This window comes from Nycticebus coucang, chromosome 9 (assembly GCF_027406575.1).
Source record: "Nycticebus coucang isolate mNycCou1 chromosome 9, mNycCou1.pri, whole genome shotgun sequence".
NCBI classification, from domain to species: Eukaryota; Metazoa; Chordata; class Mammalia; order Primates; family Lorisidae; genus Nycticebus; species Nycticebus coucang.
The window spans coordinates 55298728-55315143 of NC_069788.1; the positions used below are offsets into that span (position 1 = coordinate 55298728).

Genomic DNA, 16416 nt, shown 5'->3' on the forward strand with positions numbered 1-16416 from the left:
GAAGACTGAAGGGAGAGTAGTGCTGGAGGATGTAGGAAGGTGAATAATAGGGAGAGAGATGGGGAGGATATGCTTGAGAGGGTCATGGGTCAAGGGAGGAATTGAAGACACCAGATGGAGGTGGAGGGTCTTAGAATTAACAGAACAAGTAGAGACAGCAGGGGACAGTATCACAATGGGGGAGATTGGCTTCATAAGGGGATGTAGATCTGAGACAGGCAGAAAAGGAGAAAGGTGATGAAGATGTAGATGAGGTGCCTTTGGGGAGAAGGAAGGTTTAGGGGCTTCGTGCCTGGAGGCTTTTATTTTCTTGAAGTTTGGATGCCAATAAAATTACCTGTGTGAATGTGTGTGTTTGGAGTGGGACATTAATACTTAGCGTGAGAGGTAAGGGTTTTGACAATTGTTGTGGAAAATGGAACAAAGAATTGATTTGAGAGGCATGGAGGTCTGGCTGAGCAGTAGTGAGGTCCAGCCTATACCAAAATATGGTCTCAAGGGAAGGCTCCCCGTGGGACCATGTGTGATTCTAACAACTGCCTGGACCCTGGAAGCAAAAATTGATCAGACCTACCAGATGCAAGGACTGGGGAAATTCAGAGGGCTATGGGAGTGTGTCTGGTGGTTAGTGGAGGAAGTGAGGCCCGGAAAAAGTAGATGAGGTTAATCTTTTCTTTTTTGAGATAGAGTCTCACTTGGTGGCCCTGGGTAAAGTGCGGTGCTGTCATAGCTCACAGTAACCTCAGACTCCTGGACTCAAGTGATCTTCTTGTCTCAGCCTCAGCTTCTCAAGTAGCTGGGACACACACAGGCATCCCTGACAGAAGCTGGCTAGTTTTTGTGTTTTTAGTAGATGGAGTCTCACTCTTGCTCAGGCTGGTCTGTGAGCCCCAGAGCTCAAGCAATCCACCTGCTTCAGCTTCCCAAGGTGCGAGGATTACAGGCATGAGCCACTGTGCCAGGTGACAAGGTCAGTCTCAAGAGGATAGGGTGAAGTCAGCACCTGGTGGGGGTCATGGGATCAGAAAGGAGGTGCAATTAGAATGGAAAAGGAGAGATGACAAAACAGCGTGCTGTGTGGCAGGCGAGGGCACTTTAGAGCTCAGGATTTTATAGGATTATTTTGTTGTTTGAAGCATTGTTTAAAAATTGCCTGAAATTTCTTATAATAGTCCACAGATCTGTTTTTGGCACAGATCACGAATAGTATGCCCAGAGATTAAAGGGAGTTTTTCTTTTTTTTTGAGAGCTTTGTTAGAGGCATATAATATTGATAGAGGGTGAGCACAAAGTATTTATACAAGTGGGGAAAAGCAAAGATTTTTACAAAGGCACAGCAAGTCTCAGCCTGTTTCCTGGAAATCTGTAGATTTTCCTCAGGCCAAAAAAAAAGCTAATATAAGCTTAGTGGTTTATATATATATATATATTTTTTGCTTTGCTTTTAAAGGTAAAACCAGTAATCCACAGCAAGATCAATGTGTCGGCTCGTTTTAGAAAATCACTTCAGGAACCTTGCAGTATCTTGTAAGTCGGAACCCTTTATGTTTCAAGTTAAAATTTGGTTTGATGGTTTCCTTTTGGTGTGGAATTTGTTCTGTAGTTTTACAGGTGTAACTGTTTCAAATGGTTTGGCTCCTTTTCTTCCAGCTTGATTGCAAACGGAGACCTCATAAACCCGGCTTCTCGCCTTCTCATCCCCAGAAAAGCCTTGACTCAGTGGGATCATGTGCTACAAATGGTCACAGAAAAAATAACTCTGAGGAGTGGGGCTGTCCACAGGTATGGCAAGGCGAGCTTCCTGCAAGTGGGGGTGGGTGGGAATTGTTGGAGATTTTTCCAGGAGGCTCTGGGGTCATTAGTCCCTGGATTAGAATTTTGGCTTACTACTTAGGCTCTGCATGCCTCAGTTTCTTTATCTGTAGGATGGACATATGCAGGTGCCAAAAAAAGGTACATATATTTTAAGCAAGGAAAAAAACTGTCCTAAACTTGTAATACTCAAGTCACATTTGGCTTCTGTAATTATAAGAGGTGCTTGAACATGATCTGTATTTATCTTTTGTTATTGTTTTGTTATACTATATTGTTATTTGTTATGCAGTTTCTTCCTTTCTTAAAATGCAGATTCTTTTTTTTTGCATCCTGTGTATAATAGTACTTGCCTCCTAGGGTTGTTTTAAGGGATGGGGTAATCCATACAAAGAGCTTAAAACAGTAGCACATCAACAAATATTACCTTATTTTTATTCTTTTGATTTAGGGTAAATAGGCTAGAATCATGATTGCTTTAGCAACTGAGAATGACTTTTTTGAATAAGCCAGCCTCTTAACTTGATGAAATGTCCTTTTGTTTCTTCACCCTAGGAGATATATTTATGATTATTTGGTAGTCTAAACTATTTGCATATGGTAAAAAAAAAAAAGAGAGAGAGATATCAGGAAATATTTAGTGGGTTTAAGAAGGAGGCAGGTTAGAGAGGGTAATTTAGAGGGGTTGTCTAAATGCAAGAAATCAGAAGCATATTTTTTAGCTTCTACAACTTAAGATCCAAGTAATGGTGCTAAATTGTGAAGCCTGTGAAATTCTCCCTTGATAGAAGCTGACTTATTTAGTTTCCTTTAGGTAAGAAGGTTATAAATAAAATGTACATGTGCATGACCTATTAAGAGTGTATATAAGTGTACACATACACACACACACACACATATTTGAAATGCTATCAAGAGTTTTCTGGGTATCTATCTTACCCCAGTCTCTCTAATACGCTGCACTGGTAAAAGTCACGTTTCCTTTTGAATTCTTATGTTTTCAGATATATATATATATATATATATATTCACACATATGATAAAACAAGTTCTCAAAAGACTAAATATTGTGTCTTCCAGTTTAATGTATGTGTATTTACATGTATTAATATATAGCGTTTCATATCTATTGAGATTTATTTTAATTGAAATTAATACTTTGGTCGTCCCCTCTGAGCAGAGTCCTGCTGGAGGTATGGCCCAAGCATGCTTGAATAAAGTCACTCCTTTATTTTTTGCATGTGTGTCTAGTGATCTTTCGGTGGCGGAATTTGGTCTTAACATTTGGAGGGGGCACCCAGATCCCGCTCCTGAGATGTCACTGCACACGGAGTGCTTCAGGAACCGGCCGGTGAACTAAACTTTGCTAGCGTGATCGCTCTGCCAGAGGAGCTTCCCAGCCCACTGTGGTTTTGCCCTGAGGGGTTTGTCTGTGGAGTGGTGCAGGAGGGGTGGGCTCCCCTCGGAAGAGAACCCCCAGCCTGGCCGCCCAGATGGATTCGCCCGGTGCGATGTCAATTGGAAACATCACTGAAGCGCTGGGCTGCGAGTCCCCATGCAGCTGATAAGAGGTGACGGTTGCCTCCCCGGGGTGAGGTGGGAGGTGGAGTGTACCGTTCCTGACTTGGAGGCGGGAGACAAGATGGCTGACTGAAGCCAGCTTTGCACAGAGGCTTCCGTCCAGAAGGAGAGTTAAAGGACAGAAATTTAGCAAGTAACCTGGTGGATTAGAGCTGCACCAAGAGAGAAGATTGAAGAACGCACATCAACCCCACTGAGGTGAGCTGCGACCCCAAGGATACAAACAAAAGGGCCTAAACTGCATCTGGTCAGTGCTGACTCTGAGGCATGGGAGTGAGGAGAGGATGGTCAGCTGAGAGGGAACCACAACTGAGTGGCGGTGCCCCAAGGCACAGAGTAGCAGCTGTCTTTTGGCAAAAATAGGGCTCACTCCTGGATATTCTGAAGCCACACCCCCTGTCTCCCTGGGCCACCAGAGGAGGCCAGGCATCTACTCAGGTGGCAACCACCATGGAACAGATCTGGGACAGAAACACAGGCCCCCTGAGACTTCAACCCAGACTAACTGTTTCACTAGGATCGAACAGAGACCAGCTGAAAACAAGACAGAACCACTTAGCTCCACCACACCAAACAGGTCCCCAGTTTCTCAGGCCATAGCACTGTATGGATCCTCAACAAAGCTCCAGGGGAAAAATCAAATGGTGTAAAACAATCATGGGGTGGAATCAGTGGAAAAACTCTGGTAACATGAATAACCAGAATAGATCAACCCCCTCAAGGAAAGATATGGCAGATGTAACTGAAGATCCCATTCATAAACAGCTGGCTGAGATGTTAGAAATCGAATTCAGAATTTGGATTGCAAACAAGATTAATAGAATGGAGGAAATTTGGAATTAGAAATTCGAGGAGTAATTCAAAAGTCGGAATTAGAAATTCGAGGAGAAATTCAAAAGTCGTCTCAAGAATTTAATGAATTTATAGATAAAACCACCAAAGATTTTGACTCAGTGAAGCAAGAATTTGCAGCCCTCAAAGATCTGAAAAATACAGTAGAATCCCTCAGTAACAGAGTGGAGCAAGCAGAAGAAAGGATTTCTGACATTGAAGACAAAGCCTTTGAACACTCCCAAACTCTCAAAGAGGAAGAGAAATGGAGAGCAAAAATGGAACATTCTCTCAGAGATCTCTGGGATAATTCGGAGAAGGCTAATATCTGCCTCATTGGAATCCCTGAAAGCGATGAAGTGACCTCGCAAGGCACAGAGGCCCTTCTCCATGAAATTATGAAAGAGAATTTTCCAGACATGCCAAGAGATCCTGAAATTCAGATAGCAGACAGTTTCAGAACCCCAGCATGACTCAATCTGAATAAGATATCCCCCAGGCATATCATAATTAACTTCACTAAAGTTAACATGAAGGAGAAAATTCTGAAAGCAGCCAGATGTAAGAAATCCATCACCCACAAAGGGAGGAATATTAGAATGACTGCAGATCTCTCTGCTGAAACTTTTCAAGCCAGAAGAGGGTGGTCATCGACTTTTAATCTCCTAAAGCAAAATAATTTACAACCCCGGATCCTGTATCCAGCTAAACTGAGTTTCATTTATGATGGAGAAATTGAATACTTTAATGACATTCATATGTTGAAGAAATTTGCCATAACCAAACCAGCTCTTCAGAATATTCTCAGACCTATAATCCATAATGACCAGCCCAATCCTCTACCACAAAAGTAAACTCACTCAGAAACTTTTGATCAAACTCTAACTTCCACAGTGGCGAAACGATTAAAAATGTCCACTGGACTTTCAAAAACTCGATACCCAAAACTTCACCAGACTTATCAATATTTTCCCTTAATGTGAATGGCTTAAACTGTCCTCTAAAGAGGGACAGGTTAGCTGACTGGATACAAAAACTCAGGCCAGATATTTGCTATATACAAGAGTCACATCTTACCTTAAAATATAAATATAGACTCAGGGTGAAAGGATGGTCATCCATATTTCAGGCAAATGGTAATCAGAAAAAAGCAGGTGTTGCAATTCTATTTGCAGATACAATAGGCTTTAAACCAACAAAAGTAAGGAAGGATAGGGATGGTCACTTCATATTTGTTAAGGGTAATAATATGGTGAGATTTCAATTATTAATATTTATGCACCCAACCAGAATGCACCTCAATTTATAAGAGAAACTCTAACAGACATGAGCAACTTGATTTCCTCCAGCTCCATAATATTGGAGATTTCAACACTCCTTTGGCAGTGTTGGATTGATCCTCCAATAAGAAGCTGAGCAAAGAAATTTTAGATTTAAACCTAACCATCCAACATTTGGATTTAGCAGACATCTACAGAACATTTCATCCCAACAAAACTGAATACAGGTACTTCTCGTCAGCCCATGGAACATACTCCAAAATCGATCACATCTTAGGTCACAAGTCTAACCTTAGTAAATTTAAAGGAATAGAAATTATTCCTTGCATTTTCTCAGACCACCATGAAATAAAAATTGAACTCAGTAACAAGAGGAATCTGCATACTCATACAAACATGGAAGTTAAATAACCTTATGCTGAATGATACCTGGGTCAGAGATGAGATTAAGAAGGCAATTGCCAAATTTTTGGAACAAAACAGCAATGAAAACATGAATAATGTTTTCAGTATTCTGGGATACTGCAAAGGCAGTCCTAAGAAGGAAAGTTATAGCACTGCAAGCCTTCCTCAAGAGAACGGAAAGAGAGGAAATTAACAACTTAATGGGACATCTCAAGCAACTGGAAAAGGAAGAACATTCCAACCCCAAACCCAGTAGAAGAAAAGAAATAACCAAAATTACAGCAGAATTAAATGAAATTGAAAACAAAAGAATTATCCAATAGATCAATAAATCTAAAAGTTGGTTTTTTGAAAAGGTCAATAAAATAGATAAACCTTTGGCTAACGTAACCAGGAAAAAAAAGAGTAAAATCTCTAATCTCATGAATCACAAATGACAAAGATGATATAACAACAGACTCCTCAGATATTCAAAAAATCCTTAATGAATATTACAAGAAACTTTATTCTCAGAAATATGAAAACCTGAAGGAAATTGACCAATACTTGGAAGCATGTCACCTTCCAAGACTTAGCCAGAATCAAGTGGAAATGTTGAACAGGCCCATATCAAATTCTGAAATAGCATCAACCATACAAAATCTTCCTAAAAAGAAAAGCCCAGGACCAGATGGCTTCACATCAGAATTCTACCAAACCTTTAAAGAGGAATTAGTACCTATATTACTCAACCTGTTCCAAAATGTAGAAAAAGAAGGAAGACTACCCAACACGTTCTATGAAGCAAACATCACCCTGATCCCCAAACCAGGAAAAGACCCAACAAGAAAAGAAAATTATAGACCAATATCACTAATGAATATAGATGCAAAAATATGCAACAAGATCCTAACAAACAGAATCCAGCAACACATCAAACAAATTATACATCATGACCAAGTCGGTTTTATCCCAGGGTCTCAAGGCTGGTTCAATATACGTAAATCTATAAGTATAATTCAGCACATAAACAAATTAAAAACCAAAGACCATATGATTCTCTCAATTGATGCAGAAATAGCTTTTGATAATATCCAGCATCCCTTCATGATCAGAACACTTAAGAAAATTGGTATAGAAGGGACATTTCTTAAACTGATAGAGGCCATCTACAGCAAACCCACAGCCAGTATCGTATTGAATGGAGTTAAATTGAAATCATTTCCACTTAGATCAGGAACCACACAGGCTGCCCATTGTCTCCACTGCTCTTTAACATTGTAATGGAAGTTTTAGCCACCGCAATTAGGGAAGAAAAGGTGATCAAGGGTATCCATATAGGGTCAGAAGAGATCAAATTTTCGCTCTTCGCACATGATATGATTGTATATATGGAAAACACTGGGGATTCTACTACAAAACTCATAGAAGTGATCAAGGAATACAGCAGCGTCTCAGGTTACAAAATCAACATTCATAAATCGGTAGCCTTTACATATACCAACAATAGCCAAGCTGAAAAAACAGTTAAGGACTCTATCCCATTCACAGTAGTGCCAAAGAAGATGAAATATTTGGGAGTTTATCTAACAAAGGACGTGAAAGATCTCTATAAAGAGAACTATAAAACTCTAAGAAAAGAAATAGCTGAAAATGGTAACAAATGGAAAAACATTCCATGCTCATGGCTGGGAAGAATCAACATTGTTAAAATGTCCATACTACCCAAAGCAATATATAATTTTAATGCAATCCCTAGTAAAGTTCCACTGTTATACTTCAAAGATCTTGAAAAAACAATACTTCATTTTATATGGAATCAGAAAAAACCTCGAATAGCCAAGGCATTACTCAGAAATAAAAACAAAGCAGGAGGAATCACGCTACCTCAGACTATACTACAAATCGATAGTGATCAAAACAGCGTGGTACTGGCACAAAAACAGAGAAGTAGGTGTCTGGAACAGAATAGAGAACCAAGAGATGAATCCAGCTACTTACTGTTATTTGATCTTTGACAAGCCAATTCCCTATTTAACAAATGGTGCTGGGTGAACTGGCTGGCAACTGCAGAAGACTGAAACTGGACCCACACCTTTCACCATTACCTAAGATAGACTCTCACTGGATTAAAGATTTAAACTTAAGATGAAACTATAAAAATACTAGAATAGAGTGCAGGGAAAACCCTTGAAGAAATAGGTCTGGGCGAGTATTTTATGAGGAGGACCCCCCGGGCAATTGAAGCAGCTTCAAAAATACACTATTGGGACCTGATCAAACTAAAAAGCTTCTGCACAGCCAAGAACACAGCAAGTAAAGCAAGCAGACAGCCCTCAGAATGGGAGAAGATATTTGCAGGTTATGTCTCCGACAAAGGTTTAATAACCAGAATCCACAGAGAATTCAAATGTATAAGCAAGAAAAGAACAAGTGATCCCATCACAGGCTGGGAAGGGACTTTAAGAGAAACTTCTCTGAAGAAGACAGGTGCACGGCCTACAGCCATATGAAAAAATGCTCATCATCTTTAATCATCAGAGAAATGCAAATCAAAACTACTTTGAGATATCATCTAACTCCAGTAAGATTAGCCCATATCACAAAATCCCAAGACCAGAGATGTTGGCGTGGATGTGGAGAAAAGGGAACACTTCTACACTGCTGGTGGGAATGCAAATTAATACATTCCTTTTGGAAAGATGTTTGGAGAACACTTAGAGATCTAAAAATAGATCTGCCATTCAATCCTATAATTCCTCTACTAGGTATATACCCAGAAGATCAAAAATCACATCCTAACAAAGATATTTGTACCAGAATGTTTATTGCAGCCCAATTCATAATTGCTAAGTCATGGAAAAAGCCCAAGTGCCCATCGATCCACAAATGGATTAATAAATTGTGGTATATGTACACTATGGAATATTATGCAGCCTTAAAGAAAGATGGAGACTTTACCTCTTTCATGTTTATATGGATGGAGCTGGAACATATTCTTCTTAGTAAAGTATCTCAAGAATGGAAGAAAAAGTATCCAATGTACTCAGCCCTACTATGAAACTAATTTATGGCTTTCACATGAAAGCTATAACCCAGTTATAACCTAAGAATATGGGGAAGGGTGAAAGGGAGGGGAGGGAGCGGGGAGGTCAGTGGAGGGAGGGTGATTGGTGAGATTACACCTGCGGTGTGTCTTACAAGGGTATATGTGAAACTTAGTAAATGTAGAATGTAAATGTCTTAGCACAATAACTAAGAAAATGCCAGGAAGACTGTGTTAACCAGTGTGATGAAAATGTGTCAAACGGTCTATAAAACCAGTGTATGATCCATTACCAGTGTAAATGCCCCATGATCGCATTAATGTACACAGCTATGATTTAATAAAATAAATAAATAAATAAAAAGTAAGTAATACTTTATAGGTGGTAAGAAAAAATCCAAATAGAGTATAAATAAAAAGTATTTCTCCTACCTTAGGCTCCCTCCCCTGGTCCTTCTTCCTACTACTTTTCTGCATCATTCAGAAATAATCTATGTATATGCAAACACATGTATCTTTTATTTTTTAAAAAACGCAAATAGGAATACATGTGTATAAATAAATACACACATAGACACACATCCCTTGCTTTTTTCCTGTAACAGCAAATCTCAGTGATTATTTTTGCCAGCACAAATAGGTCTATTTTGTTATTTTTAATGTCTAGAAAGTATTCCATTTTATGATTATATCCTAATTTATTTTAATAGTCTACTTTTGATGGGAATTTAGGTCATTTCCAATCTTTTTTTTTTTACATACATATGTCTTTGTATATAAGCAGTGTTTATTAGGAGACTAAAGTTGAGAAATTGAATTGCTGTGTTAAGCAGAAAATACATTTAAAATTTTGATATATGCTGCAGATTGCCTCCCAAAGAGTTTATACTCATTTAAACTCTCACCAAAAGTTCATGAGAGGGTCTGTTTTCCAGGCCCTTTTATCTATACTTGTAAGATATTTGGTCTTTTCACTCATGTTCAATAAAAATAGTATTTCCTTGTGTTTTGATTTTTATTTGATATACAATGTCTATTGATTATTTCTTATGTTCCAATCATTATTCTAAGTGCTTTACAGTTTTAGTGTAATTCACTCAGGGCCCCCATGAGATAGTAGTGTTATTATTGTCTTTTAATAAGACATAAAAATGTGAGACACGGGGAAATTTATGTGCACAAAAGTCACCTAGGTTCTGAGTAGCAAGGCTGGAATTCAAGCTTAGGAGGCAGTCTGCCTACAGAGCCTGTATTCTTACCTACTAAGCTACTCTCCAAATAAATGCCACATATTTATATTCCATTTTGTATAAATTATCTGTCATGGGCTTTGAACATTTGTCTTATTGATTCATAGGTACTTTTTACATATTGGGGAAATTGTCTTTTCTGATGTGAGTTTTAAGTATATTTCTAGTTTACATTTTCTTTACATATAAAAATCTTGAATTTGTTAAAATTAAATCATAGCTGTGTACATTAATGCAATCATGGGGTACAATGTGCTGGTTTTACATATAATTTGAACTGTTTTTGTCAAACTGGTTAACATAACCTTCATGGCATTTTCTTATTTATTGTGTTAAGACATTTATATTAAGAATTTATGGTAATATATATTAATTAACATAATTATAATTTTAAACTTATATAATTAGATATTATAATGTATACAATATATATAATTATAAATGTATTATGTTAAAAATATAAATGTCTTAACATAATAACTAAAAATCTTGAATTTTGATGCAAATTTTCAACCTTTCTTTTTTTTTTTTTTTATTGTTGGGGATTCATTGAGGGTACAATAAGCCAGGTTACACTGATTGCAATTGTTAGGTAAAGTCCCTCTTGCAATCATGTCTTGCCCCCATAAAGTGTGACATACACCAAGGCCCCAGCCCCCTCCCTCCGTCCCTCTTTCTGCTTCCCCCCCCCATAACCTTAATTGTCATTAATTGTCCTCATATCAAAATTGAGTACATAGGATTCATGCTTCTCCATTCTTGTGATGCTTTACTAAGAATAATGTCTTCCACTTCCATCCAGGTTAATATGAAGGATTTCAACCTTTCTTTATGATCATTAAATTTTATGTCTGGTTTAGTTCTTTCTTAATCTAATCAGAAGAATAGTCTCCCATGTTTTTGCTTTGTACTTTTTTTTTTTTTTTTTTTGAGACAGAGTCTTACTATGTTGCTGTTGGTAGAGTGCTCTGGCGTTACAGCTCACAGCAACTTCAAACTCTTGGGCTTAAGCGATCCTCTTGTCTCAGCCTCCCAAGTAGCTGGGACTACAGACACTTGCCACGGTGCCCAGCTGCAATTTTTCTGTTGCAGTTGTCATTGTTGCTTGGCTGGCCTGGGCTGGGTTCGAACCTGCCATCCTCGGTGTATGTGGCCGACGCTGTAAATGCTGTGCTATGGGCACTGAGCCTTTACTTTGTACTTTTAAATTTATTTAAACTTTTCATTTTTCTGGATTATAATTTGGTGTCAGAAGTTAAGGCAGATTTCAATAATTTTTTTTTTTAGATGTATGGCTTTGACTTTTGACCTACACTCAGTGTAGGTAAACTCACCCAATAAATATTATAAATCACACAAGGATATATACAGATGATTTCATGCCCAGATCGACCTATTCATGCATACATTAATATGAACAAATTCACACATATAAATAAATGTATGCCAGTTCAAATATAGAAATGAAATTTGGTTATGTCAGTCAACCACTTGAATACTCAGAGAAAGTTACTTCTTAACATGATGCCAGATCTGAGTGAGGTGTGGTTGCTGATCACGTGGGACACGCCCACTTTCCTTTAACAGAACGTTGGTGAGGCTTATGGTTGGACCCTCCCTATGCATCTGTATAGATCTCATAAATAATTGACTCCCTGTTTATGCTTCTTGTGTTTGTAGCAAGAGAAGAAAATAGGTCAATAAGAGTTATACTATGCATAAAAAGATGCTAAAATCATGGGTTAGAATTGATCTGGTACTTTTTACCTATCTGCAGAGGGAACCAGTTAAATAAATCCTGGCTGTTTCTAGATTTCACAGGCGTGCTGCTTTTTAATTTCTAGCTACCGAGGTTAACTCCTAATTCAGATCTAACTATTTTGAAGGAAAATGAAAGAAGAATTTCTGAATTTAGGCTAGTGGTTCTGAACCAGGTGCACTTTTGTCCCTCAGGGACATTTGGCAGACTGGAGCCACTTTTGGTAGTCACAGCTCTGGGGATCGGGGTGGGTAGAGGCCGGGGTGCTACTAAACATCTTACAGTGTGCAGGACAGCCTCCCCACCTCCCCAGCAGGGAATGGTCTGATCCAGAGTATCAGTAGTGGTGCTGTTCGGAAACCGTGGTGTTGACAGGGCAAAAAAACCAAACAAACCTGAAATCTGGGTTAACTGTTGATATTTAGACTGGTAGGAGTCGAAGAAGTACAATATTATAAAACAAGAGAATTTAGGAATTGTATATTAACTAAAAACAAAGACATTTCAGGAATTTTAGTGGTTGTTTTTTATTGTACTTCATAGCTCCATATGATATGGCTATTTATATAATCAGTAAATATGTCCACAGGTCAATGGCTTTTTTCCTTTTTTTTTGCATTTGCAAATATCACTAACTTTTACTATGTAATCTACGAAGACTGAGGCTTTTTTTGCTGATCCTGAAATCCTTCCAGTTACTGACTCTTGTTTGTAACCTTCAAAAATATGCACTTTCTGGTTCGATTTTCTAATAGTCTGTTTTTTCTGGTTCTTTAAAAAAAGTTTGGTGAATACTTTAAATAGTCTAGTAAAATTATCACTGTTCTTTTAATAAGTAACGCATTAACCATAGTTTGTAGCAGCACTTTTACCGTAAAGGAAGGTTCTTGTGAAACCCCTTGCTTCCAGGAAGATGTAATGTTCACTCTCTTGCTTAGGAGGGACGGCAAGAAAAGAAAGAAGCAGGAATGCTATGCGGTTCTGCATCATTAACACTGGCAATGGGTTCTTTCACCTCCTGCCCTCTCACCTGCCTTTTCTCCGACCCAGTTCTGTGTGTGTTTGGATGTGCTGCTGAGGCTGAGGGCCATTCTTACACAGAATGTGGTCAGAAGCTTGTCAGCTTGGCCACTACCTTAAGAAAATAAGTTTTAAAAGTAGTCACACCCAGGCTTCGTCACTGTGAAATATATACATACAATGTAATTCCACTTGTACACCCTGATTCTATTAAAATAAAACAAACAAAAAAATCACAAAATATAAATAGAAGAATCCATCTCCAATCGAATCCTAGGTTTGTTTAAAGAGCCACGTTCTGCACAATTAATTTTTCCCCTCTAAAATCTTAGTATGGAAGCAACAGGGGGTCTTTAGGCTATATCATCAGGTTCACTGGGAGGAAACCCTGTACAGCTAGATCAGCGGTTCTCAACCTGTGGGTTGCGACCCACAGGAACTGTCTTAAAGGGCTGCGGCATTAGGAAGGTTGAGAACCACTGATCTAGATAGGCATAGTGCACATATCTACCATACGACAGTGGCAATTTAGTGGAATCTAATGACTTTGAGGCATTTATAATTCAATAAATGAGAAGAGTAACACATGAGCCAAATTAAGAACAGAACGTTTTTATTTACTTTGTAGTTTTAAGCACTTCTTTCTTTAAATGCTTGTTAAAATTCTAACTTAAAATGTGTTGGCATTTATATTTTTACAGACTTTATACTTTAGAAGGAAAACTTATTGAGAGTGGGGCAGAGCTGGAGAATGGGCAGTTTTATGTGGCTGTCGGCAGAGATAAGTTTAAGAAATTGCCTTATAGTGAATTAATGTTTGACAAGTCAGCAATGAGAAGGCCTTTTGGGTAAGTCTTTGTTGTTATTTATTCAGTTCTTATGCTTTAGTTATCATGTAAAATCTTGTTAGATCTTTTGCTGACTCCCATTGTATTTTGTGTAATTGATGATCTTATTTATCACTTAGAATGGAAGCATATACAATGTGTATGGATTTTTGTTTTTATTGTCGTGATAAGAGATTGGGAGCTATTGCACAGAAATATAATTTAGGGGAATTTATGAGAAACTATGTAATATGTATTTGTATTTTAACCATGCACCAAACTTAATAGTAAATGCAAAGATTTATTCTTATGAAGAAGATACAGGGCAATGAGCTTTTCTATAGCAAATATTATGAAAAGTTTTAGTGTCTTAACAATTATTAGACCAAATAGTTTTTCAGTTGGTTTGGACAGAAATATCCAAGGGTGTTAAAAAACCCAAAATATGCCGGGCGCGGTGGCTCACGCCTGTAATCCCAGCACTGTGGGAGGCTGAGGAGGGAGAATCGCTTGAGCTCAGGAGTTCGAGACTCGCCTGAGCGACAGTGAGACCCCGACTCGTGAAAAAAATGGAAAAACCCAGCCGGGCGCCGCAGCGAGCGCCTGTAATCCCAGCGGCTTCTGGAGGCTGAGGCAGCGGGGTGCCCGCAGCCCGAGTCTGAGGTTGTGGTGAGCTACCACGCCCACTGCACTCTGCTCAGGGGCATAGGGTGGGACCCTGTCTCAACAACAACAACAAAAAAAAGTAAAGAAATAAAAAATAAGCAACGAAATAAAATAAAAAAGCAAAAAAAAAAAGTAAAAAATAAAAAAACCAAAAAAAAAAATACCCAAAATATTTTCCACTCCTTTTGTTAATAATAATAACTGTAAAACATAAAACAATATAATTCCACTTGTGCCAGTAAGCAGAGAGGCTGGCTATATAATGAACATATGTAAGATTTTAAGGATTATAGTTTTAATTACACACTACTCACTATGAGCAGTCTTTCTCTATGAAGTGTCCTACAAGGTTGGATAATTAAGTTCACGAACTCATTCTAGAAAAAGTGCTTTGATGGGGGGACTAGGCACTGGTGTCAGTGCATAGCTTCCCAAGGTGAAGCAATGAGGTTTGTAGTATCTGTGATGAGTTCATGAATTTAATTGTCTGACCTCGTACATTTGCTCAAGATGCTTTGTTTCAGCCAAGCAGAGGCACCACAGAGACTCATGCAGAGCTCTGGCCCCGGCTGCAAGACCTCCTAGCCCATGCATGGTGTCTGTAGAACCATCTCTGTTCCTCTTCACAGAGATTCTGTGACCACTCTGCTATTGGAAACTCACTTTTTGTGGTTGTTTTCTGCAGAGATAAAGCAGAATGTCACCAGTGTTTTTTTTTTTTTTCATTAATTCCTAATTTGTGTAGCTTGATGGAGAAGCTGGCTGAGAGTTTCTAAGTGAGTAAGAGAGGAAATGGAATTTCAGGGCTGATGTTTGAACTATGTAAGAGCATGTGGTTTTCTAGCACTTTAGAACTGTTTACTAGGCAACTTACTGCTAACTGTCCTTACCTATCCATGAAATCAAATCCTTTAACAATCTCCACTGAGCAATACCACATTAACCTGCTGTGAGCTACCGTGTCTCCTTGATCATAATAAAAATTGTAACTTATGTTGGCTTTTCTCATATAAATCAGTAAAATTTACCTTTATATATATGTCCTATTTTTGGAGAGGTTCAATTGGGTTTTAAGATGAGTCTTTCCCTAAAAATACAGATGTTACTGGACGAAGAGGTCTGGCTGCCTGTCCCTGTCAGCCAATATGCAGAGATGGGGATAGGTTTACAAAATGTTTTCAGAAGGCTGGGATTCTGGAGAACAGTGAGAGTATCCTCTCCAAAAACTGTTCTGATATTCTATTTCCAACATTACCATTTTATACATTTAAGTTCAAGGTTTAACCCTTATCTTCAATAATAATCAGCAAAACCCATGATCCATAGTAAACAATAATCAGTATAACTCCTGATTCAAAACAACATTTAAATTCAAAAGTTAATCTCCTAAATCAGTCCACCTAAACTGCTCAAGATAGGCATCTTCAAGATGGGAGCAAAATTTATAAAACAGTAAGAATGGGAGACAGGAGGTGAAGGTCAGGCTGGACTAAAACGGCCAGATCAGCTGTGTAATGTCTGCCCCAGCCTGACAGACTCCATCTTATCCTCACTAGATATGATAGCCATGAAACAATTTATTCTCACAGTCTAAAATAATTTTTTTTATTATTTGGTGATAATGACTATTTTAAAAGCTTAATAAATATCAGTGTTCCAGTACTCTACTTTCCTATCAGAGGTAGACATTATAAAAACAATGGACATTTATCATTTTTAACTCGATCTGGCAAAATCATTACTCAGATTGGGAAATTATTTTTTTGAAATGCAAATAGAAAATTGGGGCATTTGAATAAAAATGTTATTACAAATAGGGTGGCACTACAGTTTTGTTTATAAGTATTGATTAAAATAGTGGAAAACATTAAAAATCTTTTGGAATAAAATTTGGAAATTTTGTGGTAGTCTTTGTGACATTGAGACAGTATACAGTACCTTTTGTGAAACACCGATGGCC

General features: G+C 38.2%; 1 protein-coding gene across 1 annotated transcript in view; it reads left to right on the forward strand.

Moving 5' to 3' along the window:
* Positions 1-16416, forward strand: part of DCDC2 (doublecortin domain containing 2) — a 212660-nt gene that overhangs the window by 57763 nt on the left and 138481 nt on the right. The window contains exons 4-6 of the mRNA XM_053601709.1: positions 1451-1527; positions 1651-1782; positions 13665-13811. Coding sequence (XP_053457684.1) covers positions 1451-1527; positions 1651-1782; positions 13665-13811 — 356 coding nt within the window. The remainder of the gene's footprint in view (positions 1-1450; positions 1528-1650; positions 1783-13664; positions 13812-16416) is intronic.